At 31.5% G+C, this 26,942-nt stretch overlaps 2 protein-coding genes across 2 annotated transcripts in view; one reads left to right on the top strand and one right to left on the bottom strand.

The window, feature by feature from the left end:
- LOC146535760 (lachesin-like) overlaps nt 1–26,942 on the bottom strand; it is a 110,860-nt gene that overhangs the window by 48,656 nt on the left and 35,262 nt on the right. The gene's annotated exons all lie outside the window — the stretch shown is intronic.
- Nucleotides 17,507–26,171, top strand: LOC146535763 (monocarboxylate transporter 12-B-like). Its single transcript, XM_085191432.1, has 8 exons — nt 17,507–17,657; nt 21,813–22,010; nt 22,353–22,623; nt 22,718–22,920; nt 23,035–23,314; nt 23,473–23,636; nt 25,207–25,372; nt 25,531–26,171. Exons 2-8 carry the CDS (start codon nt 21,897–21,899, stop codon nt 25,872–25,874), a joined length of 1,542 nt encoding a protein of 513 aa, XP_085047558.1. The 5' UTR covers nt 17,507–17,657; nt 21,813–21,896; the 3' UTR covers nt 25,875–26,171.

The following is a 26,942-nucleotide window of genomic DNA, read 5'->3' as shown; positions in this document are numbered from 1 at the left end:
TTTCGAACTCAGATAGGAGACAGTTCGTCAGTTTCAAATGAATGTTCAATTTGTCATACAAAATGTACTTTACGTGCTCAATAAAGTTTACGGCACAAATCAAGCGTATCGGAATGATTTTCTTTTAAGCTTCGTATACTAAAATTTTAATACTACGTACATGTTTTTTTTTTATTATTAATTCATTTAATCTTATTTTGTTTATTTTATAGAGGCCAGTCGTGCGTATATATTATATTCTTTTTTTAGCTTCATACGGTAACCCTAAAATAGCAGAGTAAGCAGAGGAAACCAAGGAACATATTGTAATATGCATTCTGGAAGCATTACGTGTTCAGTGGCAGAACTCAACGAACCTTGTTACCAGGGCAGAAGAAATCAAAATATTAAATATTTCATTCTCCCAAGTGGGAATTGAACCCAAAACCGTCGTGTTTACAGTGACATATTTGCTCTTGCGCCACAACAACCTCAAATTATTTTGTATATTCAGATAAACTCATGCAGTACCTTCCTACAAAAGAAGAATGTAAGTAATATTAAATTTAATCTAAGTGCATTATCAATAAAGTTGCAACGACAAGAGGGTGATTAAGTTTCGTATGCATTATATAAAATACTAGCGGACGCGTGCAGCTTCGCCCGCTTATTTGCACCTTTAGGGGTGAATTCTAATAAACCATGAAACACGTGTTCAATTAAATATTTTTAAGAGAATTTCATATCTTATAAAAATCGGTGGCGATTTAAAAAATTTTTCATACAAACGTTCAACCCCTATTTCATCCCCTTAGGCGTCGAATATTGCAAATTCCCGTCTTACCGAGCACCTACGTCCTATAAGTAACTGCTATGCAAAATTTTAGATTCCTAACACATGTAGTTTCTGAGATTTCGTGATGAGTGAGTGACCTTTCGATTTTATATATATAGATTTACAAAAAAAAAATTTTTTGCTTAAAATATAAAAGAATAATGGCAAAAAATAAGAAACATTTATTTCAATACTATCTCAAGATAACTTATATTAACTAACGAAATATATAAGACAAAATATAGGCAGAATGAAGTCATATCTATTGTGGAAGTGAAATAAATGTCGTTTCTTTTTCGAGTTTGTGTACTCCGTGTCGTATTCGACTCGTTTCCTAAAATTCAATTTTGGGAATTTGTTTCCTCCCGTCGAATGCTGCACGGAATACTGATTTCGTACTGGTTACCAGTAATAAGATCTGCTTTAAAATCTACTTTAAATATAAAATTAAAATTTAATTAATTTACATAGATTTTTTTTTCTTTCTTAACAATTAGGACAGACTAAGTAATTTAAATTTTGGAACATTTTAAGTAATTTAAAAGTATTTAGATACATATTATAATTTTTTTTTAATATAAAAATGATCAATTTTATAAAACAGGAATAGAACAATTTTATTTACACCTTAAACGAACGTAAGGCTAGATATGGGTTCTAAGCACTTTTGTGGGTAGATTCTTCATATTTTTCATTATAAAATTAAAAAAATACACATTTCCTCTTCCTACGTATCCAAATAATCAGATTTCTAGTATCTCTTCTAGTAAAATATATTAACAATTCTCGAGCTCACGGTCGTCTCTCTCTCTCTCTACAATTTAGAATGTTCCAGATATAATTCAACCAACTGTCTTACCTCATGAATAAATAGGTTAATTAATTACCAGCTTATAACTGGCTTTAAACCTAACGACAAGTCATTTGCAGTACATTACTACCGTGTCGTAATATTATAGTTATCCTTAGCTTTGCGTAATGGATGGTCAGCACTGGCCATCTGAGGCTGGTATATTATGTGCTTAATTAATCGCCGTTTAGTGGCAAGAATTTGATGCTTTAATTGTATTGCAGTTCAGTTCGTTAGATATGTCTGTGAATGTCTGTCTGTCATTGTAAAATAATTGGAACTAATTCGTAAGGGATGGAAATTGTAATAGTATCCAATAGTGGATCTGTTTAATAAAAACACAGAATTCTCTTTTCTGTCCTCGTACTTTAATACAACCTAATCAAACCTTTAATTCGTTACATTATTTATTTAGGTAGTTGTGTAAACACAGTGGAATCCACTATCCATACCTATATTATAAATTCGAAAGTAACTCTGTCTGTCTGTCTGTCTGTCTGTCTGTCCTTTACGCAATCAGGGCCAAACCGCTAATTTAATTGTGATAAAATACTCACATAGAGATACTTGAGGGTCCCGGGATGAACATAGGATACTTTTTTTTTCTCATATTTGTAATATTTTCGTTATATACCAATATATTAAAATAATTAATTTGACACGGAATTTATTCCCCCATGTTAATAACAATCGTCGCTACGCGTTGCTAAGCAACAGCTTGCAAAGTTTGCTGATTTAAGAAAACGTCACCCACAGTGAGTTTGCTTAATGCATACATGGTGCGCGCCGATATAGATTTGTATACATTAACAAAAATTAGATGATTTCTATAATTTGATATTCATCCTTATGAAAATAAATATAATAATCACTTTTAGCATTTCATCTAGATGGAAATTATAGTTTACTGTATAACATTCTAATAAATAATTAAGATGTGACTGATTCCAAATGACCTAGCCTTCGGGCGGCATAATATGAGTATGACCGACGCGAACGGGCGGATGACTTTGATGATTTTGTAAATTTTTATAGATTTTCGAATTACTATTATTATTTATGTAATTATTTGCTGCTTATAATTAATTTATCTCAGTTCGGTTATCTATACCGATGTTATACACTTAAAATATCGTAATTTTAATCATTTGAGATTTTATTTAATATTGTTCGCAAAAAATAATTATTATTTAATATAGAAAAATGTTTAGTATGTGCGCACAGCAAATTTTAGGTTTTTTTTTCTAATATTAAGAATTTCCTTTAGTTACTTTTACTTCTTTTGTTTGTTCATTTCGGTTACTCAAATATTTTTTCTAATAATAAATCTCCACTTATTATTATTTTTTAACTTATTTTAATTATTTAGGCTTATATTTTAGCGGGCGTAGCCGCGTCCGGGCCCACTAGTATCTTATAAAACAAAGTCGCTTTTCGTGTCTGTCTGTTGTTTCTAACTCTTCTTCTTCTAAACCACCCAACGGATTTTGTTGCGGTTTTCACCATTAGGTCGAGTATTTTTCGTAGAAAGTTTATATATAGTTTATTATTTGTACATTCTTATGTAAATTAACATAAATACGATAAATATGAATAAAGTCCTACCCGTTGAGACACTTTCGCGCATGCGCTGCTTTAATGGTAAGTACTACATGAAAAAAATGTACTGGAGTATTGTTCCTCTTAATGAGATACAAAAAAGTCCGCGAGAGCATATTCGTATCTTTTAAGAATAACGTGTAGTGATCATTTTTCTGTCTAAAAATAATAATTTCAATATATTTTTTATTGTGAGGTATATTTTTCCATAATGGTATTAATCCTTATCCTTTAAAATACTTTATTAATTTTCTACGTTAAACGAAGATAAAATTTGCTTTTTACACAATTTCGAAATTGCGAATAGTTTTAGAGAAAAACGCATTTCATTGTTGACACATCACGCCGTTTACACATCAGCTGTATCGAGTCCTGTTTTACTTATCCCTTACTCTCAGCATATAAATAACTATATTAGTTACGTTGGAAATTTAATGTAGATCAAAACTGCCTTTTACTGTTTTTCATTTCAATAAGTACTGTAGAAGTTGTTACAATATCAAAAAATCCTTGCTGCGAAACGGCTCGCCACTCGCCATGCGTCCGCCGCGCCGCCTGCCTTACACGCATTGGTGGTTCAGTGGTAGAATGCTCGCCTGCCGCGCGGGCGACCCGGGTTCGATTCCCGGCCGATGCATTCTATTTAATTTCCCTCACAGGCAGCCACGTAGTGCTTGCTTTTCATCAGGGACAGAATACCCTCTTCAGCATTAAACACAAGCTCGAAAAAAAACTCACCTGCCTCTATAGCAACGAAGATTTAGATGTGTTTGCACGTATTGGATAGTTGGAGTTGAATGTATTATTTCAGCGCGATATATTTTTTGTAATAGTTAATAGTAGGTAGGTTTTTGTTTATAATTTCTTCCGTTTAAAAATAGTCATTTAACTATCTAAAAATAGTCATTTAATTTAATTATTTATTTTAATAAGTACTTGAAAAGATTAGTAGCACAGAAGTACACTTAAAATTACGATACCTACTAAAAAATAGCTGCTGCTGTGTAAAAAAATTGGAAAATCCTTATTGAAACTACGAAAATGCGGGTTGCATTAGGGTTTAATTAATTTTCACATTATCTTAAATGCTTTGCAAACATACATTATATGAATAATCCAGTAGTAAAAGCGGACGAAGCCGCAAGGGGGTCACTAGTATTACATAATTTTAATAATATATTTAATGCAGTTGCAAAACAATGCGATGTTTAAAATAATATTTTGGCATAAATTAATTAATTTTTAACAAAAAGAAAAACCGACTTCTAACAACGAACTAAAAAGTGAAAAATATTTATACAAAGATTTTATAATTTTGAAGTCGGTGCCAAGTAAAACAAACAGGCTTAGTAATTAGATATTGTAGTAAAGGTGTTGTAGCATTAGTTTGACACCGACTTCAAAATTATAAAATCTTTGTAAAATTATTTTTCACTTTTTAGTTCGTTGTTAGAAGTCGGTTTTTCTTTTTGTTAAAAATTAATTTATTTTACGATTTTTAGTAATGGGTAGATCTTAAAATGATGCTTCTTGAACGAGTGGTGATGGTGGTGGTAGTGGTTGTCAACGAGTGGTTGTGATTGTTCTATGTAAAACTTCATTTAATTAGCTATTATTTTTGTGCAAAGTTACATTTTGGTATATTGACAAGAACATACATAAAAAGTATTCGGGTGAATTCGGAATCTCCCTTTTTTGAAGTTGGTTGAAAATGAGAATATGCTCTTTTTTGAGAATGGTTGAAAAGAAATGCAACGATCAGAAATCTCACTTCTGACATCAATTTAAAAAGTTTTTGCTTGTAACTATTACAGTATTACAAACTTTCTCAATTTTCACCGGATTCCATAATCGGAACCTAACCAAACTTTGACCAAATTATCCTCGAAGTGTATCCTTTCAAATAAAAAAAGAATCATCAAAATCGGTTAGCGCGACATTGAGTTATTCGGCTATTTGTCGCGCACATACCTAATGCAAATTTAAGACTTATGTGATTTTCTCACAGATACCATTGTCAGACATGGACCAAAAAAAAATGGGACCATTCGAGAAGCTTCACCTTTCAAATAAAAAAAAAATTTTCAAAATCGGTTCACCCAGTCAAAAGTTATGAGATAACAAACATAAAAAAAAAAAATAATAAAAAAAAATACAGTCGAATTGATAACCTCCTTTTCTTACAGAAGTCGGTTAAAAAAAAAATTCTTCAGAACATCTATCTAAATCAGTGAAATTTAACTAATTATATTTTTATGTACCTATAAAAGGGTCGCTCCGGTATACGCAAGACAATAAAAATATTTTATTAGTATTATGATTGTAATTACAAATTATAATGTGGATTATGTGAACAAAGTAATTATGAAATATCTTGATAACAATTAACACTGAGTTAATAAGGATGTAAAATTATCGTCCGTAATAAATAATATTGCAATTGCCATTAATCTTTTCAATATATTTATGTGACATTAGAATACAATCAAAATTGCACAGTATTTAAAAAATATTTTTATATAAACAATCCCTCGTGGCGCAGTGGCTGTACCACTGTAAACCGTGTGACTGTAAACGAGGCGGTTGTGTGTTCTATTCCACTGGTGGGATTAATAAAAAATACTTTAATCCTTCTAGTAACACCACAAAACGCAATGCTGAGCTCCACTGCTTAGCACACTATGTCTCGAAAATTCGATGGAAAGTGGAGATCCTAGCATTAGGTTCCTTCTGTCTACTCTACATGAAGGATAAAGAGGTAAACGTTAAATACATTTCATGGAATAGCAATTTTGCCTTGTAAAACGAAAATAAATATAAGATACATATTTCTTACAAGTAAGCAAAGAAATCGAGGATCGCTGAGAGAAAATTACAAGTCCTCCTGGAAATGTGAAGCTCTAATCGGCTCTACACTAGTAAATTCTTCAATATTGGTTTCCATATTATGAATATAGAAATTAATTTGTTCTTCACATTATATGTGATAAGATATTTTCAGTCTTACGAAGTTAATGTACGATTATTATAAACACATAAACATGTTATTATCTAATCTAAATAGGTACACTTATATAAATTATAAGAATTTATATAAGTGTACCTATTTAGATTTTTACGAAGACCGTATTTTAAAATTATCGTGGAAACAGCTAGTTTTATTGAAAAGCGGAAGCCCTTGTTAAAAGGGTCCTATTGATGACTTTGTATGTGAAACCGTAAAAATAAAATGGGTGAAGAGGTATAAAATATATTTTTTTAGGTCCATCCTTAATTACTTCCCGAAGCCGCATTATCCTGCAGGGTAGGCAGAGGGAACCTAGTGCTAAGGCACTCCGTTCCCTACTTTCCGCCGAATTTTTCGAGGCATTATGTGTTAAGTGGCCGGGGTTTCTGCCTTGGTGTCCGAGCGGAGAAATGAAAATATTAATAAATAATAATTCATTCCCCCAGTGAAGAATGAACCTACAACCATCGCGTTACAGTCACACCCTTGAGCTCCTACGCCACGATAGCCTCGAATATTATAAGATATAATATTTATTACAAAAACTTCCTAATAAAATGATATTATCTTAATAATCTTCTCAGCATCCGTGATTAACTTGGCGTCGGCGTAACGGGCAGCGGGAGGCGAACTTTCGGTGGCGAGATAAGGCTCGCCATAAACACTCACGTACACAACGTACTGTCAAATTGTCCTCGTAAACTTTATCAGAAGAGGGATTTTCGCTGCAATAAAATAAGATAAATTAACATTTAGTACTTAAGTATTAAAGATTAGATATTAAAGCCAGCCATTAAAGATTAAACGCGACGGGTCGTGGGTTCGATTCCCACTCGAAATAAAATACAATATAGAAAAAAGAATATAATATTTTCGTTTTCACACGCAATGCTTACAAAATTCGACGGAAAATGGGGAACAGTGTCTTGATTAGGTTCCCTCTGGTAACCCTGCTGTGTACAGGATAGAGCGTTACGCTAAATAAAAGATCGAGTAATATTTGCTTTTTACACAGGCTATAAAATCAAGCAGTCTCGTGGCATACTGATAATAAGTCATCTAGTGCGTTACGTCGGTGAATTTACATACAACATCCATCGCAATTCATTCTGCACCATGGAACCTGTGACAAATTGTAATTTAGACCGACGCCGCACTGGGATATCTAGAATACAATGCTAGAAGTATATCCAATATTCAGATATTTGTTTTAGTATTATGCTAATAAAACAAAGATATGAACAAAATAAATGTTTGAGTTTTTTTTTAATAGAAAGCGGGGACGCCTACCCTGCTATATCGTTATTATCGTCGTCTGCTTCTCACGATGAAAGTTTTAGCAAGCAATTATATTTTCTTCATATTTCTCCCGCGTGGTGTGGTCAACTGCGGCGCCCACGCGCCTTCACCCGCTTGTCCTTGGCCTGAAGTATAGCATAGATCCTGCCCAGGATTACTAGCTACATAACAAAAATAGTTTTATTCGAAACCGTATAGCAGTTCAGAAGATGTGCAGTGTACAAACAGACAAACAGACAAAAAACGTAGATGCATACTATTGCAAATTTTATATATATGCAAATTTTATAATACCTAATAATATTTTGTTCGTAAAAATGTACAGACACTTTTACAGTAATAACAAAACAGTTTTTTTTATAGTATAGCTGATGTTCCATTCAAACCCAACAATCATCATGTGCATTCAGACGCGTTCGAATTGCATTCAACGCAATTTTTATCAACTTCTATATGATAAAAATGCTTTTAGTATAATAAAAATAAATATTGAACTCCTAGTAGGTCGCGCGGGGCACAATCATAATATGACTGTAAATGCGACAAGTGTAGGTTCGATTTCCACTCGAGAAAAAAAAACTTAAATTTATATTTTCATTTCTTCGCCCTGATGTCGACGTTTTTGGTATATTATAAAGTGTGGGACCAAAATGTAACCATAAAATGTTTAGTATATGATTTTATTTGAACTATTAAAGTTGAGTTCAAATATTGCAAGTACTTCAAGACTGCTTAAAGTTTTATATAAGGGGGACATTTCCAACATGAACACTCTTTTATATTACTATATTTTTGAAACTTTTCCAATAAAATCACAGATTGGAGTTGTTTGTTAATATTTATAAGTTCCCTTTCACCTAACAGAAAATACTTTATTATAGTAAGCTAAGTTCCTAACACATTACTAAATATGTAATGTTTTAAATTTGTGTTGATAAAACATCTTTTTTTTACAATCAGCCTTTATTTTTAAGTGATTCAGAAGTTTCTTACTCAATTCACAATGCCTCCGGAAATCGACGCAAAGTGGGGAGCTGAGTGTTTTAACACTAGGCTCCCTCTGCCAACCCTGCTCACAGGATGCAGCGTGAAGCTGAACAATCATTTAAATCAAAATAATAACAATGTGTGCTTTTATATATATACTAGTGGACCCGGACGCGGCTACGCCTGCTTCAACTATTAGAATATTTATTAAATATATTCATGAAGTTATTTTCAATTCTCAATAGAATTAGTAAGAAAATATAAGCTCAAATAATCAAAAAGAATAATAAATAGATACACATTATTAGAAAAAATTATCTGAGTTATTGAAATGAACCAACAAAAGGATTAAAAGTAACTAAAGGATAGGTACTCTTAATATTAGAAAAAGTACCTAAAGTTTTCCGTACGTGCGTACATAGATATCGACTCTACGAAATAACTAAACATTTCTCTCTATTAAGTAGGATAATTTTAGCGGGCAATATCAAATAAAATAAGAAGAGAATCAAAGTGTATTTTAAATTAATTATAAACAACAAATAAAGTTCGAAAATGTATGAAAATTTATAAAACCGTCAACGTCATCTGCCCGTTCGCGTCGGTCATACTGTGCCGCCCACTAGGTGGCTAGGTCATTTGGAATCAGTGACATCTCCTTAATTATTTATTAGTATGTTATACAGTAAACTATAATTTCAATCTAGATAAAATGCTAAAAGTGACTATTATATTTATTTTCATAAGGATGAATATCAAAACGTCGCGGTAGCGGTCGCGTAGCAACGACGGTTGTTATTAACATGGCAGAATAAATTGCATGTCAAATTAGAATGTACTTTAAAATATATTAGTATATATGTGTAATGTAATGTTATATAGCCTATAGCACTTCTGAAGAATGCAGCTTTCATATAAAACAAAAACAATGAAAATCGGATCAGTAGATCCAGAGATCTTAGCGTTCAAACAAACAAACAAACAAACAAACAAACAAACAAACAAACAAACAAACAAACAAACAAACTCTTCCGCTTTATTATATTAGTATAGATTAGTATATTAGTATAGATAAAGCATTCGACATGAAAATCAAAACAAAAAAGTCAACACTTCTACCCCTCCATACATCTGACAGCTATTCTTCCTTCGACCATAATAAGGAACTGCTACTGAGAGGTATCATTTAAAAAGCTCAACATTCTCATAGATTAATATTTCGTCGGTCCGTCCGTCCGTCTGGTAAGTTTCCTTTGAAAAAGTTTAACCAACAATGTACCTGCACATCAATGGAGTGAAATGCTCAAAGCGGCGGATCTTTTATAAGCTCGAGAACAGGCACCGAAGCAATTCAAATGGAGAATTTTATTGTTCCAGACGAAGAAAGCGACAAACTTCTCAACTATAGCATTGTATCTTAAACATTGAGTCTGCTCATTTGAAATCTGAAACTTAAATTACATTGACAACGAAAAAAGATATCTTTGATTAAATAATATTGTATTTTTGCTTATTATTTATATATTTTATATAACGTGTAGTTGATATGAGTTGCTTTTCAAAATTAATTAATTTTATTATTCTATTGTATAATATAACAATAGTACATAAATTATTATTAAATAAATAATAAAAAATGAATAATTGTGATAATAGACTTAATTGTAAATAAATACTAGAGTCCTACGTACAACATAAAAATACCCATGCAAACAATACGTTCTCAACCGTCTCACTTGAGACGTTGTTCATAAATACAGAATATTCATCTATAAACTCTATTCAAATCTTATTTTATCATAATTATTTATATAAGAATAAATAATAACTAATATATACTAACGTTAATCCCGACAATTAGTAACTATTATACGAGTTAAGCCCCAGCAGCGATAATATACAACCGTGTAAGCCAATAACACTGATAATAAACCTCGTGTGCTCAGTCTGATGGGGTTTAAGAGATTTGTTTCCAGGAGCTCGTGTTACAGGCCATTATAGGGACTACGCCCCACAGATGCTACAAGTACACGAATAGCTGTAATTGTTATGTATAATTAATGATGTAAGTCACTTTTTTGAGGACAGTCGTTACGCAGGGGCTGAAGCGTGCAGGTGTAAATGCGATAGGTTGTGGGTACGATACCCATTCGAAGTAATGAAGTATTTAATATTCTCCGTTTTCCCCACTTATGTCAGTCAACACGCAATGCCTCCAGTTTTCGGCGGAATATAGAAAGCGTCTTAACATTAGGTTCCCTCTACCTACCCTGCTGTGTGCGAGATGCAGTGTGAGTTTTAAAAAATTACGTAGTGAATTATAAGCCATATATTTTTTTGATAACATGGAATATTGCAAAAAACCCATTTTTTTAGATTTAAATCATAATAGCACAAGAAAATGTGATTAGTTCGATAATTTAATTAATAGCTCGGATAACATTTATCTCGATAAATTAGCGATGTTTTTTAACATAGTTCTTTTCTTCGAAATGCTAAAAAAAGAAAGTTGTTTTAAGAAAAAAAAATGTGAATTAGTAATAAAAGCCACGGTTAGGAAAAATGTGTCAAGTACGTAGTGTCCAAATTAGACTGCTTTACGGAAACTAGGTAAAGAAATAGAAATAGCGTGAATTTTACTCGAGACGGCAGTCGGCACATTAAAAGAATGAGGACGTCGACGTGTTACTAAATCCCTAGATGTAGGAAATGCACTCTTTATCTCACTTTATTCTGTTTCCGAAGACGTACCTTCCGTTTGTTTCCGCCCGGTCGCACTCCGTACCGGATCTAAACGGTATTTATTTAGAATACTAGCGGCCCGCTCGCGGTTTCACCCGCGTGATACCTGCATACAAACTTTCGACCCCAAAAACAACCCCTTAGAAGTCGAATGTTGCAAATTCCCGTCTTAGCGAGCACGTCCTATAAGTAACTCCTATGCAAAATTTGAGATTTCTAGCACATGTAGTTTCTGAGATTTCGTGATGAGTGAGTGACCTTTCGATTTTATATATATAGATAAGGCCCTATTATAATACAAATAGCCAAGCAATAAACTTATGTATGTAAACTAAGTGTGTGAACTTGAATTAAATATGCTTAAAATAAATTCAATCTCCACTCGAGAAAAAAACAAAAATAATTCTATTGTTTACCCCCTAGCTAATTCTATCGCAAACTAATCTTATCATAACTTGTTATTATTCGTAATTAGTCCTGATAGCTCAAAAGGATTAAGGGCACATACTTTTAATTGCACAAAACAAAAGAATTTCTCTATTGCTACGCAAAACCGATATATTTTTTATAAATATAATTATCTACTAGCGATACATCAAAACAATAGCATTGATAAGGACTGATAGGAACAATTGATGGCTGAGAAAATTCCCATAGTGGTGCGGATGTTGGTAGTGGTTGTTTTGTGCTGTGCAGATGCAGATTATCATCAATCACCATCTGGGAACTGCGCAAGGCCTTTTACAGCACACCCTCGCTATTTGTGTACCACCGGTCAGGATTAGGCAGCATTACTTGAATCGAATTCTGTGCTAAGCTCTTTGCGGATCTATGTTACTCTGAAACGCCTTTAGATATCTCTGTTTAGATTTTGAAAATATTTTTCGTGTATGTCTTAAATTTCATTTTATTTTGGTTTAACAATAAAAATAAGTAGTAAAATATTTAAAAATATAAAATAAATGTAATCGTTGTGAATGGTGCGAGTTCTTATTTTTCTGAAAACAAGGGGGAAATAGAATGTCTTGATATTAGTTTCTGGTTGTTACTAAAATACATTTCAAGAATTTCTTTCTTTCAACGTAACATAGGAGATGTATGCAAATAGGAATGTCTATCCCTGTTAGCGTCAGCATAATATTTATATTCTCTTTTTTAATTTCACGCTGTATGCCGCGCATAGCGGTGTAGGCAGAAAGAACCTGGGAAGATTATTTAGATATTAAGACACTCCGTTCCCATTAGAACATTTCCGTCCCCCACTTTCCGCCGAATTGTGTAGGAGTTGCGTGTTGAGTGGAATTCAACGCCACGGTTTGCCTCGTTATCGGAGCGAAGAAAATGGAAATATTTCAATTCCCTGAGTGGAAATCGAACCCAAAACCGTCACGTTTACAGTCGCACGCTTGTACCCTTGCGCCAAGTCAGTCTCTACGATATTTTACATTCGTAGCACAATATATTTCCTTTTGTTAATCTTAAATCTATATTATAAAGAAATATATTATGTTGTATAAATAATTTAAAGATTATATGTCTGATATGGTTTATGATAAGATCAAGAAAGGTTAAATATAACGACAAAGATTAAGATAAAACCAAAGGAAGTCAGAATACCTACCTTTGAAATATATTATTATATTTGAAATATTTCAAATATAATTGTAAAAAAATTAATTAAATAACATTCAAGCTACGTCTAATTACATTATACGTATAATTTACTTGGCAAGTATACTGTTTGTTTGGAAAGGAGAGCCGAATTAACCATGGTCCCGAGCAGTTCACAGTTCATTCAAGTCTTCTTTAATTACACTTCCTAATTCAGGGCGAAGGGGCGTGCCCGAGTCTAGTAACTATTTAAGACAGTAAATCTAGCCTAACAATAGAACCTAAAAGCGCAACATGCATGTATGTATGTAAATTTTAGTAGGTCGTCCCTCGTTAATTCGATCTATGTCACAAGGTACCTCCCTTTCTTGGTAACTTTGTACTTTGCGACGTTAACTATTCATAGTTAAACTATACTATTCTAGTAATTTACTAAAATACTAAGTTTATATTGTCAAGAAGAGTTTAGGCTAAAGGACTAAGTATTACATACAACTACACTATATCGAAAATTGTTCAAAGCGATTAAAAATTTGTTTCTTATTTAATTTGTAAAATCGTATTGTATCGTATGTTATTATTTTTTTTTCGTTTTTATACACAAACAACGCATAGTCGAAAATCGCGACGTAGAACGCTGAAATTCAGCATGTAGGATTTAAATCAATCTTAAACCATCAAAGTCTATTTTGTTTTTATTCTACAGCAGTACTTATATGATATACTGTGTATAGAAACTACGATATCTAAAGTGATTGATAATATAATGATGCAATATATTTTTTCTGTTTTACTGTCAAAACATGGATTTATACACATCTTACGTCAATGGCGACTTCTTCGGACGTATCTTAACAACCTTTTGACCTTATTTTTTTTACATTATAGTGTACATTCACGCGAAGATGTTAACTTTATTATATATAGTAATAAATAAGAAAAAGATATAGAAATTACATTTTTATTTATTTCTATTTTTTCATATTTTATCTGATATAAAAAATGAATTATACTTCAATACGGACATCTTTCTATATAATTCAGATACGCGAAGCCATCAAATAATATTCAATATGTCTCTTACAATAGATAAATTGATAAGATAATAGGGATATCTACTCGTTTAAAGTCTAATATTATTAAACCCACGTGTCAAATAATATACAGGACAATAAAGATACATAGTATATGCTCGTACATATATATCTTTTTAGCTTTATGCTATCTCGTCCATAGTAGGGAACATAGTCTTAAGGCACTGATCCCATTAAGATACTTCCGTTCTCAACTTTACTCTGAATTCTCGAGGTACTGCATGTTGAGTGGTGAAACTTAACGCCACCCCTTGATTCGTTACCATTATATAAATATAAATTCAGTTTCTCTTTTAAATAATTTATTCGTCGTGTTATTTGTTTATGTGTATTACACATAAAACAATGCGGCCTATAAATATGTCATTTTTATTATAAGTAATGCTTCTTTGCCCTGATTACACAAAGTAGGACGTTCTTAAAGCTATCATATCTCTTAACGGATGAAAAGTCTTCTTTTTTGCAGAAGAAACCCACTGTCAAGACATTCCAGTCGCAGCTTTTGAGACTTAGTGAGAATGAACCCGGCAAAACTGAACGCCATCTTGTCTGGTTGGTGATTCGATTTCCATTTGAAGGAATAAATTATTTTCCTTTCCTGGCTGTGGTAACACAGTGAGTTCCGCAAATCATTAAGTTTATTAAGAAACATTAAGTTCTTTCTGCTTACCATATGAAAAAAAATACGGCCAGGAACGGCAGCATGCAATCACAACTCAAGCATGTAAAAATATGCCTATATAACTTATGTTCAATTAAAGTGTAATTTTATGCGTGTATAGTTTTTTGGTCCGTAAGTAGCAGGCCCGTCCCTTCATGATTACTTCTTGAAATGTGAAATAATATTTTTATATTAAAATATTTTTTATATTTTTCCTTTGTAGCTGCATTTTGTGGAATAGTTTGAGAGAGGTTTTTTTTTGCCAAAATGTAATATACGTTAAATATTCTAGGTGAATTTTAGGTATATAACCAACAGATATGTATGTCTAGACGATAACACTGATAATTAAAGGTTATTTTTTTTAGTTAAAATAATGCGAATTGAAATAAAAATATAAAGAAGCGTGTATTAATAAACTAAACTTTTTTGTGCACCTAGTTGAATATAATATATATTACTAAAATTCTAATCTTATAACTTGCTTTTTATTCTTAAACTTTTTGTAAATTACACAATCCACACATACCTACCTACATACGTATGTTGTGTGTATAAATTTATTTGTACATTTTTATTAATTAAAGTCAGACTTTTTATTATTTTATTTTTTATTTTTCAGTCTTGCAGATTCATGTAATATACAATTATTTTTGTCAGATTAGTTGTTATATACAGGATGTTATGAATGTTATAATTATATAATAAACTAGCGGACGCGCGCAGCTTCGCTTACGTAATTAGGGGTGAATTCTAATAAACCACGAATCATATGTTCAATGAAATATTTTTAAAGTCTAAATTTCAAATTTTATAAAAATCGGTGGTGATTTAAAGATTTTTCCATACAAACTTTCAACCCCTTATTTGCACCCTTAGGGGGTGAATTCTAGGAAACCATGAAACACATGTTCAATTAAATATTTTTAAGAGTCTAAATTAAAAATTTTATAATAATCTGTGGCGTTTTAAAGATTTTTTCATACAAACTTTCAACCCCTTATTTGCACCCTTAGGAGAAGAATTCTAGAAAACCATGAAACATGTGTTCAATTAAATACTTTTAAGAGTCTGAATTTCAAATTTTATAAAAATTGGTGCTGATTTAAAAAAAAATCTATACAAACTTTCAACCCCTTATTTGCACCCTTAGGGGGAGAATTCTAGAAAACCATGAAATACGTGTTCAATTAAATACTTTTAAAAATCTAAATTTAAAATTTTATAAAAATCGGTGCCGATTTAATTTTTTTTCCATACAAACTTTGAACCCCTATTTCACCCCTTTAGGGTAAAAATTTTTTAAAATCCCTTCTTAATGGATGTCCAGATTACGAAAGTAAACATCCGTCCAAATTTCACGTTTCTACGCACAACGGTTACGGCTGTGCGTGCGTCTTACCTCAGTCAGTGAGGACAAGTCCTTTTATATATATAGATTACTAGCGGCCCGCTCGCGGTTACACCCGCGTTAACTATGTTATTATTAATTTCTGTCTCCATGACTACGTCCTAATGACGTCTATGCAAAATTCACTTCACAAATCATTTCAATCAATTCAATTCACAACTCCTAGCATTTAGTAACGAATGACAAAGACAAATGTCATTAGTAACGAAGTTTCATACAAACTTTCAACCACAAAAACAACCCCTTAGGAGTCGAATATTGCAAATTCCCGTCTTAGCGAGCACCTACGTCCTATAAATAACTCCTATGCAAAATTTGAGATTCCTAGCACATGTAGTTTCTGAGATTTCGTGATGAGTGAGTGACCTTTCGATTTTATATATATAGATTATATTAACTTTGTACCTTGGTAAAATTGAAAATAACATACGCGACATTTCTTATTTTTATTTAGTTCGCTTTATGTAATACTTTTATTTTTTGATTTGAATGAAATAATTTAAGAAGTGTTTTAGTATATTTAAAATATCTATCTGGATCTTACATATAATTCTATATTCGTAGTCGATTCTAACTGTTAGCGACTAAATCTAAAGCACCCTCTAGCTAGTATTTAACTAACTGTTGCTCATCCACTTTTCATTCAACATGCCTGCTGATTCATTGTGTACAATAGTACACAAATTGCGTAACATTCTGTTTCATTTCATAATTTTGCTATATATTATTTGGAATTTAGTTTTTATTTATTAACTATAAATTGTTCGTTATTGATCATAAAATAAATACACTTGATAAAAATAATGGTTAATATCAAATATCTGTGTTAAGGTAATTCTTTCGACGTCTTTACGCAATATTTTCTATAAAAGGATTGATTTTGATTGTTGTACCTACTTTTAATATGGGAACTGGTTTATTTTATGTTTAAGCAAATTTTAAAGTAGTTTATTTACATGTGCCAATAATAAAAAACTACCTACGAAAGGTGTAAAAGATTTGTACAATAAAAAAGATAAAGACAATAAATATAATAACATTTTATTTTATAATACAAAAAGTAAGGTGAAATTCAATTTTATATATTAAATATTTAAGACTTTGAACATTAATTGATTTACCATATTACCATATACCTAACATGAACAAAAATAAGAATTCTAATATTTATATTTTATAGTAGTATAGGTAATATTTTCTTACCAATGGCCTAATATTCAGTAAATACAGTGAAAGTACAAGAAATTCTGTTAAGTAATTAAGTAGTTTGTGCATTTTCAAGCAAAACCCGTTTTACATATAGCATCTTACATCAGCCGCGAGTGTTCACATTTGTTTGGCAAAAACATAATTTTTGACTGTACATATAGAGTTGTATTTCGTGTTATAAATATAGGTGTGTAGACTGATATTATCGGTTCGACTCGATGACTCTGATACCATGTCAATCCATTGAAGTTTGTATTTTCATAGTGGGCGGTCGTTTATTATAGAAATGTGTTATGTGTAGTGATTAAGGATTGATTGATAGTTTTAAAGTTGTAATAATTAAATGTAAATTTGATATGCCTTGATATATTAGGTAAGAATTTTAAATATTGATCTATATATATAAAATCGAAAGGTCACTCACTCATCATGAAATCTCAGAAGCTACATGTGCTAGGAATCTGAAATTTTGCATAGGAGTTACTTATAGGACGTAGGTGCTCGCTAAGACGGGAATTTGCAATATTCGACTTCTAAGGGGTTGTTTTTGGGGTTTAAAGTTTCTATGAAACTTCGTTACTACAAATGCTAGGAGTCTCAAATTTTGCATGGACGTCACTTATAGGTCGTAGGTATAAATCAATAATAACGTAGTTTACGCAGGCGAAGCCGCGGCGGGCCGCTAGTACTTTATAATGAGAAAATATGACATGAGATTCCATCATCCAACACTCATTCATTGATTTTGGAAGGTTCTCTCCGTCAACCCTACAAGAACATCCCGTTGATATTATTAAATATTAAAAATATGTTATTCTGTTATCATAATATTTATTATTATTATATTGGTTATTTTTATTTATGTTGAAGAAATAAAAAAAATGCATTGTTGTGAAATAAAATAATTACATTATTGTACGAGTACATTCGTATATTATTAATACCTAGCTACCCGTTCGCGACTTCGTCCGCTAGCTCTAAATAATTATTTATTAACTAATGTGAATTCCTTATGTTTTAACAATATTTTTTTTGGTATGTCAGTTTATCAATTTCTCAATGTGTTTGTGCACGCTTATCTCAGAAACGACGAAATCTGTTAGATTTAAATGCAGTTTCCACTACTGTATTTTGGCAAATTTTAGTGAACATTTAGTGCTTTCTTTATAAAAAGTTAGACCACTATCAAATATTTTGTTCGACAAAAGTGCATTTTAATCTTTTAAGCCGTCTCTGAGATTAGCGTGCACAAACGCAAAGATAATCAGACAAACATACTAACATTTGTGGTTTCTTGCAGCACAAAAAAGTTAAATTTCTAAGTCAATGCAACATAACGATACTAGTATTTATGCATCGTTTTAGCTGTATTTTGCGTGAAATTCACCGCATTATCAACACTTATAAAACACTTCTCGTTATGAAATTTAGCATTAGAGATATTTCATAGAAAAAATTCTTACAAAATTATAATTGTTATTCATTTTAAGCAAAATCTGAATATACAATTTTTTTGTATAAAACGGTATGTCTGTTATTTACTATAAAATTTAAACATATATTATGTAGATTTTTGCCAACAGATTAAGAGTTGCCCTCTGATAAAATATTGATAGTAGTTTAGACATTCGACCGGTAAAGTTTATCTGATTAGAAATATTTAATGGATAACCATGCATATTTTTCCTCATACATTTCTGCACATATACCTTATTAATATATTTAATTATTAAAAATGTTTATCATTATTATCTATTTCATTTTAATAATATGTAAAAACAAATTTATAGAAATTCATATTCACGAAATATTTACGATGTATTTAATACGAATTTGATTTTAGAATGTAATATCAAAAATATTATAGAATACGATCTAATTATTTTGTATTATGCTTCTATATTAATAATGTAACGTAACGCACTATGATTTTATATTGTTAAGCCATGATTGTACCTAATTGCTACCGTCTGATGAACCCTCTATTTATTATACCTAAAAGATATTAAAATATTTAATTCTTCCAAAAGTTTACATTTTGATAGTATACCTACTTAATTATTTAGAAAATAATATTGTATAAAAAAATAACTCTAGGAAATCTAATATTTAATATTATCACTTTCTTGCTCTGGTAAGTGATAACTTCCCAGACACTCTGCCTACTCTGCTATGAAACAAAAAAAATAGGTGCAATTATACACGTCTTGTAGTGTCACGCGAATACAGGCTGTACGTAATTGTTTATTCCACAGGCTATTTCTGTTACGATATCGTTTTCTGTAGACCGCAAAATATTTTTTTTACAGAATCTAAAGGTATTCATGGAAAACCACAGAAAAGATTATTGTTATTATACAATATTTTAAGCTCCTTAATGATCAATGCGAAATTTATATTATACCACCACTATCATCAGTTTCGCTTATAAATTAAATAAATAAATAATAATAATAATAATAAAAAACATTTATTGCCATGAAATACATATTTAACAAATTAACAATTTAACAATGGGACATTATGGCAAAAGGTGTTGGTGGTTGGTGTAACTCAGCTAAATGATTCTTGAGTTTTTACTCTCAAGCATCGCTGTTTTTCAGTTACACCTTAGATAACGGACAAACAAACTCTCACAAAAGAAATAATTAATTAGTTAATAAAATTTTATTATTTTTTTTTTGTTTTTTGTTGATTATACATTATCTTCCTTTCAAATTCGCGTAGTATCCTTAGGTCTAGAGATATACGAGCTACCGCCCGTATTTCACTTTGTGGTCAAATTGATTATAATTAATTACCTAATTAAGATAGTAACTACAAAGCCACACGTGACGCTGGGGCATAAGCGTGTGAGACTGTACACGCTACATTTTCATTTTTCCGTTCTGGTAAAGAGGCAAAGCGCGGTGTTGAGTACCGAGATTTCTTAATTTCGAGCCAATAGTTCTTGATTTTTTTAGATTTTTTTTATCATTTATTTATATATTGATCCAAAAGAGTGGGACCCAGGATACTACCCTGGGGAACTCCGCGTTCAACCAAAAGATCCGCATTAACTTACTTAACAACAATGTTCATAAATTTTATAAGAAAACCTTATGACTATTATTTTATGATAGAGCTTTATTTTAACATCTTCATCAACAAAATATTTATATAAATCAAAATATACTAAAGTAAGCCTTTTATTTATTCGGAAAAATGAAATTTAATACGAGTATAACCAAACAGAAACAATATTTTCAGATTACAGAAGGCGGTAAAATATCACGTTTCTAATTATCAAGTTCAATGTAAGCGTCTAAGCAATTTATTTTCAAGGTTTCTACTAAAAATAATAGTGTTTAAAAAAACAATTATTGTACTTTGTTTTACTGATGAAACAGTTCAATAGTTATCTAGTGACCTTTCAAGTATGTATTACGTGTCTATAAACAAATATTTTTTATATAATAACTTATTTACTTAAGTTAAGATACACAAAATCTTCCCTACACTCAATGCCTTCAGAATTCGGTGAAAAATGGGTAACGGAGTGTCTTAACACTAAGTTCTTTCTACGTACTTTGCTGTGTATATGATACAGCGTGAAGGATAACTACTCGTTCACACATACATATTATATACATAACTACATATATATTCATAGTTTCACGCTTTATCCCTGGCGGTAGACAGAAAGTACGGAGCGTCGAATGCACGGTCTTCGCATATCTCTTTCGCCTCGTCCACTGAGACTCCTCGTCGTAGAGGTAGATAATGCCTCTTCATATATGACCCTCCTCATGTTTTTTTATGGTACAAATTACTCTTCAATATATTTTTTTCATTTCCTTAAAGTATAAGTTTTAAATATGAAGTAAAAGATTCTTTTCATCAACTCAAAATAGCCATCAATACCAAAATATTTTCCTAAGTTTTATTTGAATTCAAAACGTATGTATATTATATATAATTTTTTAGACACAAAAAAACTTTCAATAACAATAACAAATATCATGCTTGTTATTCACGGTCTGTTTTTCATGTAAATGGCTATAGTGACAATTTACAACGATTACCGTATTGTAAGAGATAACGAGGCCTATGCCATCAGTTGCTATCTAAACTTTCCGGGTGTGATAAATATTAAAATATCTATACGTTTTGAGTATGTTTTTACTATTTATAACTTATTTATATTAGTTTATTGCTTCAAAAAATATAATAGGCTTGTAAATGTTATTATATATTATACACTTTTTAGTTTGACTTCACGCTGTATCCTGCATATACCAGGGTACCAGGGCAAAGGAAACTCGAGAACCTAGTGTTAAAACACTCCATTCTCATAAAGACACTTCCGATCTCAACTTTCCTCCGAGTATTAGAGGCATCGCGTGCTGAGTGATGGAACTCAACGATGGATTTATGTACGCCCTTGTTCCACGCTCAGAGTAACTTTTCGTTAACTTAATAAAATTTATTTTTTTCCTCATGAATCGGTTGATTTACCGATTATTTATAATGAAATTTATTGTTATAGGTACAAATTAAACTAAGAATTAATATATTTATGTCATAAATAACAAAAAGTATTGAAAGAAAACACAATTATTGAACGAGCAAGATGTCAAAAAGAAATTCACTCGTTTTACCGCCAAGAACTGAAAAACGTATAAAATTAGTGCCGCCCGATGGAGGATGGGGTTGGATGGTTCTATTGGGAACTGCTCTATCGAATGTGAGTATAAAAAATGTTAAAAATGATATTCATTTTTATCACTACCCATTATTTGTTTGTATAAAAATATATATTAGTTATTGTAAATTCACTAATTGTATGTTAAATCAATGATAATTGTGTTAATATTGTTGACATAGATAGCCTATAGAATGTGGGTCAAGTTCAATATAGTTCAATATTAGTTTATTTGTGCCTAATAAATAAATTTACTAAACCCAATTTAATTAATTTAATTTGATGGACAAAAAAATACCCAATTTAATTTGATGGACAAAAAAATATTTCATATAAAAAAAGAAATATCTTTAAAACTATATACTTTGTTAAAAACTGTTTCAGATTTTCAATCAGTCTATGTTGTCTCTATTCAGCTTGCTCTACGGAGATGTTATTTACTCGATGGGTCATGAGACCCAGGGTGCAGCTATTGTTTTAAGTACCATGCTATTCGTCACCAATTTCGGAGGTCCTATTGCCGGGGCTGTCATAAAACTAACGAGCCCCAGATTCGTCGCTGTCACCGGCGCTTTTTTCTGTACTATTGGTATTTTATTCAGTGGATTTTCTACGAATATATACCATTTGATCCTAACTTATGGCGTGTTGCTAGGTTAGTAAGTTTAACTGCTAATTTCTGTTGTTTATTGTTTTTTTTTATATTTCTTTTTTTTTTAAATTACTTATTAAAAAATATTTCTTATTAGGTTTGGGTCTAGGATTAATACAGAATGCATCGTTTGTATCTATTAATAGTTACTTTAAAGTGCGAAAAAGTTTAGCAGTCGGTCTTGCCATGGCTGGAACTGGTGTTGGACAAACACTCATGCCTCATGTAGTCCGATATCTTTTAGAACACTATGGATTCAAAGGTGCCTGTTTGCTGTTGGCATCTTTAAGTTTACATGGGGTAAATATTGCTGAAAAGATTTACGCTAAATAAAGTGCAATAATTTATAATAAAATGCTTCTTTTAAGAAAATATATATACAAAATTACTATTTATTAATTTGTACAACTATAGATATGCGGTACAATGCTTCTTCAACCAGTGGAATGGCACATGAAAAAAGTGGAAGAGGAAGTAGCGGTTGATGAAAAAATGTACTTATTGAAGGAAAATAATGAAATTTTAAAGAGTAAAGAATACAATGGTATAAAGGACGTCGAATATAAGGGTGTAAGGCGCGCTACTGAACCAACAGTTATATCAGAAAACGGCGCCCAGAAATCTAATAACTTAAGTACTTCTCTTAGTCAAAAGGAACTAAGTAAAAATGTTGTTTCTAATGAAAAATTAAATGGTAAATATATAAAAGAAAATGTTATAATTGTAATTTTGAAATGTTATTAAACATTTTTAAAATGTGCCTTACGTAACTATTTTTTATAAAAAATATATATAATTTGTTGTGCTTAATTCGTTTTTCTTGCTTAAGTAAACAAAATAATATTATTTCAGGAACCGACATTCCAAAACCGAAGAAGACGTTGATGAGAAAGATATACGACTTATTTGATATTTCATTGTTATCGAGTCCACGATTTTTGAACGTGATCTTAGGAACTGCCCTCACTGTTGTTTCTATACAAAATTTCAGTTTGATATATCCACTTTTCTTACAGGTAATTTTAATAGTATGAATATTAAAAATAAAATGTATTTTTTTAGGTTATTATGGAATATTTATACACAATATACTTTTATTAAATTAGTGAATCAATTTTACATTTCCTATATCTTATAAAACAAAGTCGCTTTTTGTGTCTGTCTGAACTTTCTAACTCTTCTTCTTCTAAACCACCCAACGGATTTGGATGTAGTTTTCACCATTAGGTCGAGTATTTCTCAGGGAAGGTTTATATATAGTTTATTATTTGTACATTCTTATGTAAATTAACATAAATACGATAAATGTGTATAAAGTCCTACCCGCTGAGACACTTTGGCGCATGCGCTGCTTTAATGGTAAATACTACATGAAAAAAAAGTACTGGAGTATTGTTCTTCTTAATAAGATCTACAAAAAAGTCCGCGATGGCATATTCGTATCTTTTAAGAATAACGTATAGTGATCATATTTCTGTCTAAAAATTGTAATTTCAATATATTTTTTATTGTGAGGGATATTTTCCCATAATGATATTAATCCTTATCCTTTAAAATACTTTATTAAATTTCTACGTTAAACGAAGATAAAATTTGCTTTTTAAACTATTTCGAAATTGCGAATAGTTTTAGAGAAAAACGCATTTAATTATTGACACATCACGCCGTTCACACATCAACTGTATCGAGTTAAGTTTCACTTATCCCTTATTCTCAGCATATAAATAAGTATATTAGTTACGTTGGCCATTTAATGTAGATCAAAACTGTCTTTTCTGTTTTTCATTTTAATAAGTACTTTAGAAGTTGTTACAATATCAAAAAATCCTTGCTGCGAAACGCGCCTCGCGACGTTATGCTTATACAAGCGAGTCCGCCGCGCCCGCCTGCCTTACACGCATCGGTGGTTCAGTGGTAGAATGCTCGCCTGCCACGCGGGCAGCCCGGATTCAATTCCCGGCCGATGCATTCTATTTAATTTTCGTCACAGGCAGCCACGTAGTGCTTGCTTTTCATCAGGGACGGAATATCCTCTTCAGCATTAACCACAAGCTCGAAAAAAAAAACCCGCCTGCCTTTATAGCAACGAAGATTTAGATGCGTTTGCACGTATTGGATAATTGGAGTTGAATGGAGTTTCAGCGCGATATATTTGGTTTCATATTTTTTGTAGTAGTTATTAGTAGATAGGTTTTTGTTTATAATTTCTTCCGTTTAAAAATAGTCATTTAACTATCTAAAAATAGTCATTTAAATATATTTTAATAAGTACTTGAAAAGATTAGTAGCACAGATTTAAAATTACGGTACCTACTAAAAAATACTTGCTGTGTAAAACAATTGGAAAATCCTTATTGAAACTACGAAGATGCGGGTTGCATTAGGGTTTAATTAATTTTCACATTATCTTAAGTGCTTTGCAAACATACATTATATGAATAATCCAGCAGTAAAAGCGGGCGAAGCCGCAATAGGGTCGCTAGTTTAAATATAAATTATTATCAAAAAGATACATTTAAAAATATAAAAAAACCACTCTTCCGAGGGCGGGACAAGGGTTTATATATTATTATATTACTTATACAGAAATTTGCATCAATGGACAAACAACAAACAGCGTATTGTATGTCAGCTGTGGCTTTTGCTGATATTATCGGTAGGCTTGTTTTGCCGTCTCTGCAGGACAAATACCGAATTGAGGCGCGAATGATGTTGATTCTCACCAGTATTTGGTTAATTATTGTTAGACAAAGTAAGTATCCAGATTATTTCCTCCGATTTTTTTGTAGCAAGTTCAAAACAATTTCAATTTGAAACTGCCGTAGAATTGGTTAAATTTTTAGTTTCAAAATGTATTATATATGCATACCTATAGATTATTATATTAATTTTATTTCCCTTTTTTTACAGTCTTAGCTTACCAGACAGAATTGTATGTAATTTTGACACTCTCAGCCTTATATGGTTTCGGAAGGAGCATGGTAATCGTGGCAAGGAATATAGCAATATCAGAACAATGCAGAATGGACCAAGTGCCATCTGCAGTTGGTTTGGGAATGTTGACCATGGGAATTATAGTTCCACCAGTAGGATACTTCCTTGGCTGGATAAGAGACTACACAGGCAGCTACGCTTTGTGCATAACTGCACAAAACTTACTACTCATACTTTTCCTAGCCATGTGGATTCCTGACATGATATTGGTTCACTTCGAGAGAAAAAGAGAAAACCGGAAAAACGTAGAAACCTCGTAATAATTAATTAAAAGAAGAAAGTACTCGTTAATTCCCATAATCTACTGTGATAATAATTATATTAGACGTACCAGTACGATTTTACATGGGAAATAAGGAATAGAGGTTCCTTTTTCATAGTAATAAGGATTACTTGGCTGTGAGGTTTGTATGTTTGGTAACAAAGTTATTCACACAAGTTAGCATTTACAAGTGAACATTGAGACTGATGAAACCCGTGTAGAGTAGTTACATGATAACCATCTGCTTTTAATGTGCAATATGTAATCTCTAGTCTAATAAATCTGATGATATTAATTTATTGTCATTATATTTATTCATCATAGTATATTAAATCGATTTATTAAGATGTTAGACATTTGTATTTGTTATGATCGATGTGTTTACAATGTTACACAAAAAAGGAAGACGTGATGAAAAATAAAATATTAGTCCCACATAAGATAATTATTTCATAAAATAAGGCTATTATATAGCAGTGTAACAGTTTACCAAACGATCAGTTCGGACGTCTCATGTATAATTCAATAGCAGACGCTCGAGATTCGTACGCATCGACGTCGCCGGCAGACATCCACCGGTTCCTGAAGACAGATAGATATTTAGTATGAAAACAAACTTAACTGAACTGTTAGTTTTGTTATGTACATAGGTGTATATTGACATAATTTTTACGTAGATAGTATAAAATTTTCTATCATCCTGAAATTACTGAAACTATTTTTTCTTTATGGAAAGTAATTTATTTTTAGTATAAAGATATTACTCACATCCAGGCTATGATTTATTCAAGTAATATCCGAAATATACCTATATTTCGGATATATAAATGCTAAACTTTTCTTTGCAAGAGAAAGAAAATGTACAATTTCACGCTATATCCCGCTCACGGTAGGCAGAGCGAATCTTATGATAAGACATTCCGTTCCCCATTGGTCGCCGAATTCTAGAGTATCGCGGAACTCTACATCGCCCTTTGGCTCGACACCAGAGCGAAGTAATGAAAATATTAAATATTTCATTTCCTCGCGTGGGGATCGAACCCACAACCAGCGTTTACAGTTTGTT

This window comes from Heliconius melpomene, chromosome 10 (genome assembly GCF_056956725.1).
Source record: "Heliconius melpomene rosina isolate 202511_hmr_F chromosome 10, ASM5695672v1, whole genome shotgun sequence".
In the NCBI taxonomy this organism is placed as follows: domain Eukaryota; kingdom Metazoa; phylum Arthropoda; class Insecta; order Lepidoptera; family Nymphalidae; genus Heliconius; species Heliconius melpomene.
The sequence above is the reverse complement of the archived record's forward strand: the minus strand, read 5'-3'. Positions and strand labels throughout refer to the sequence as shown.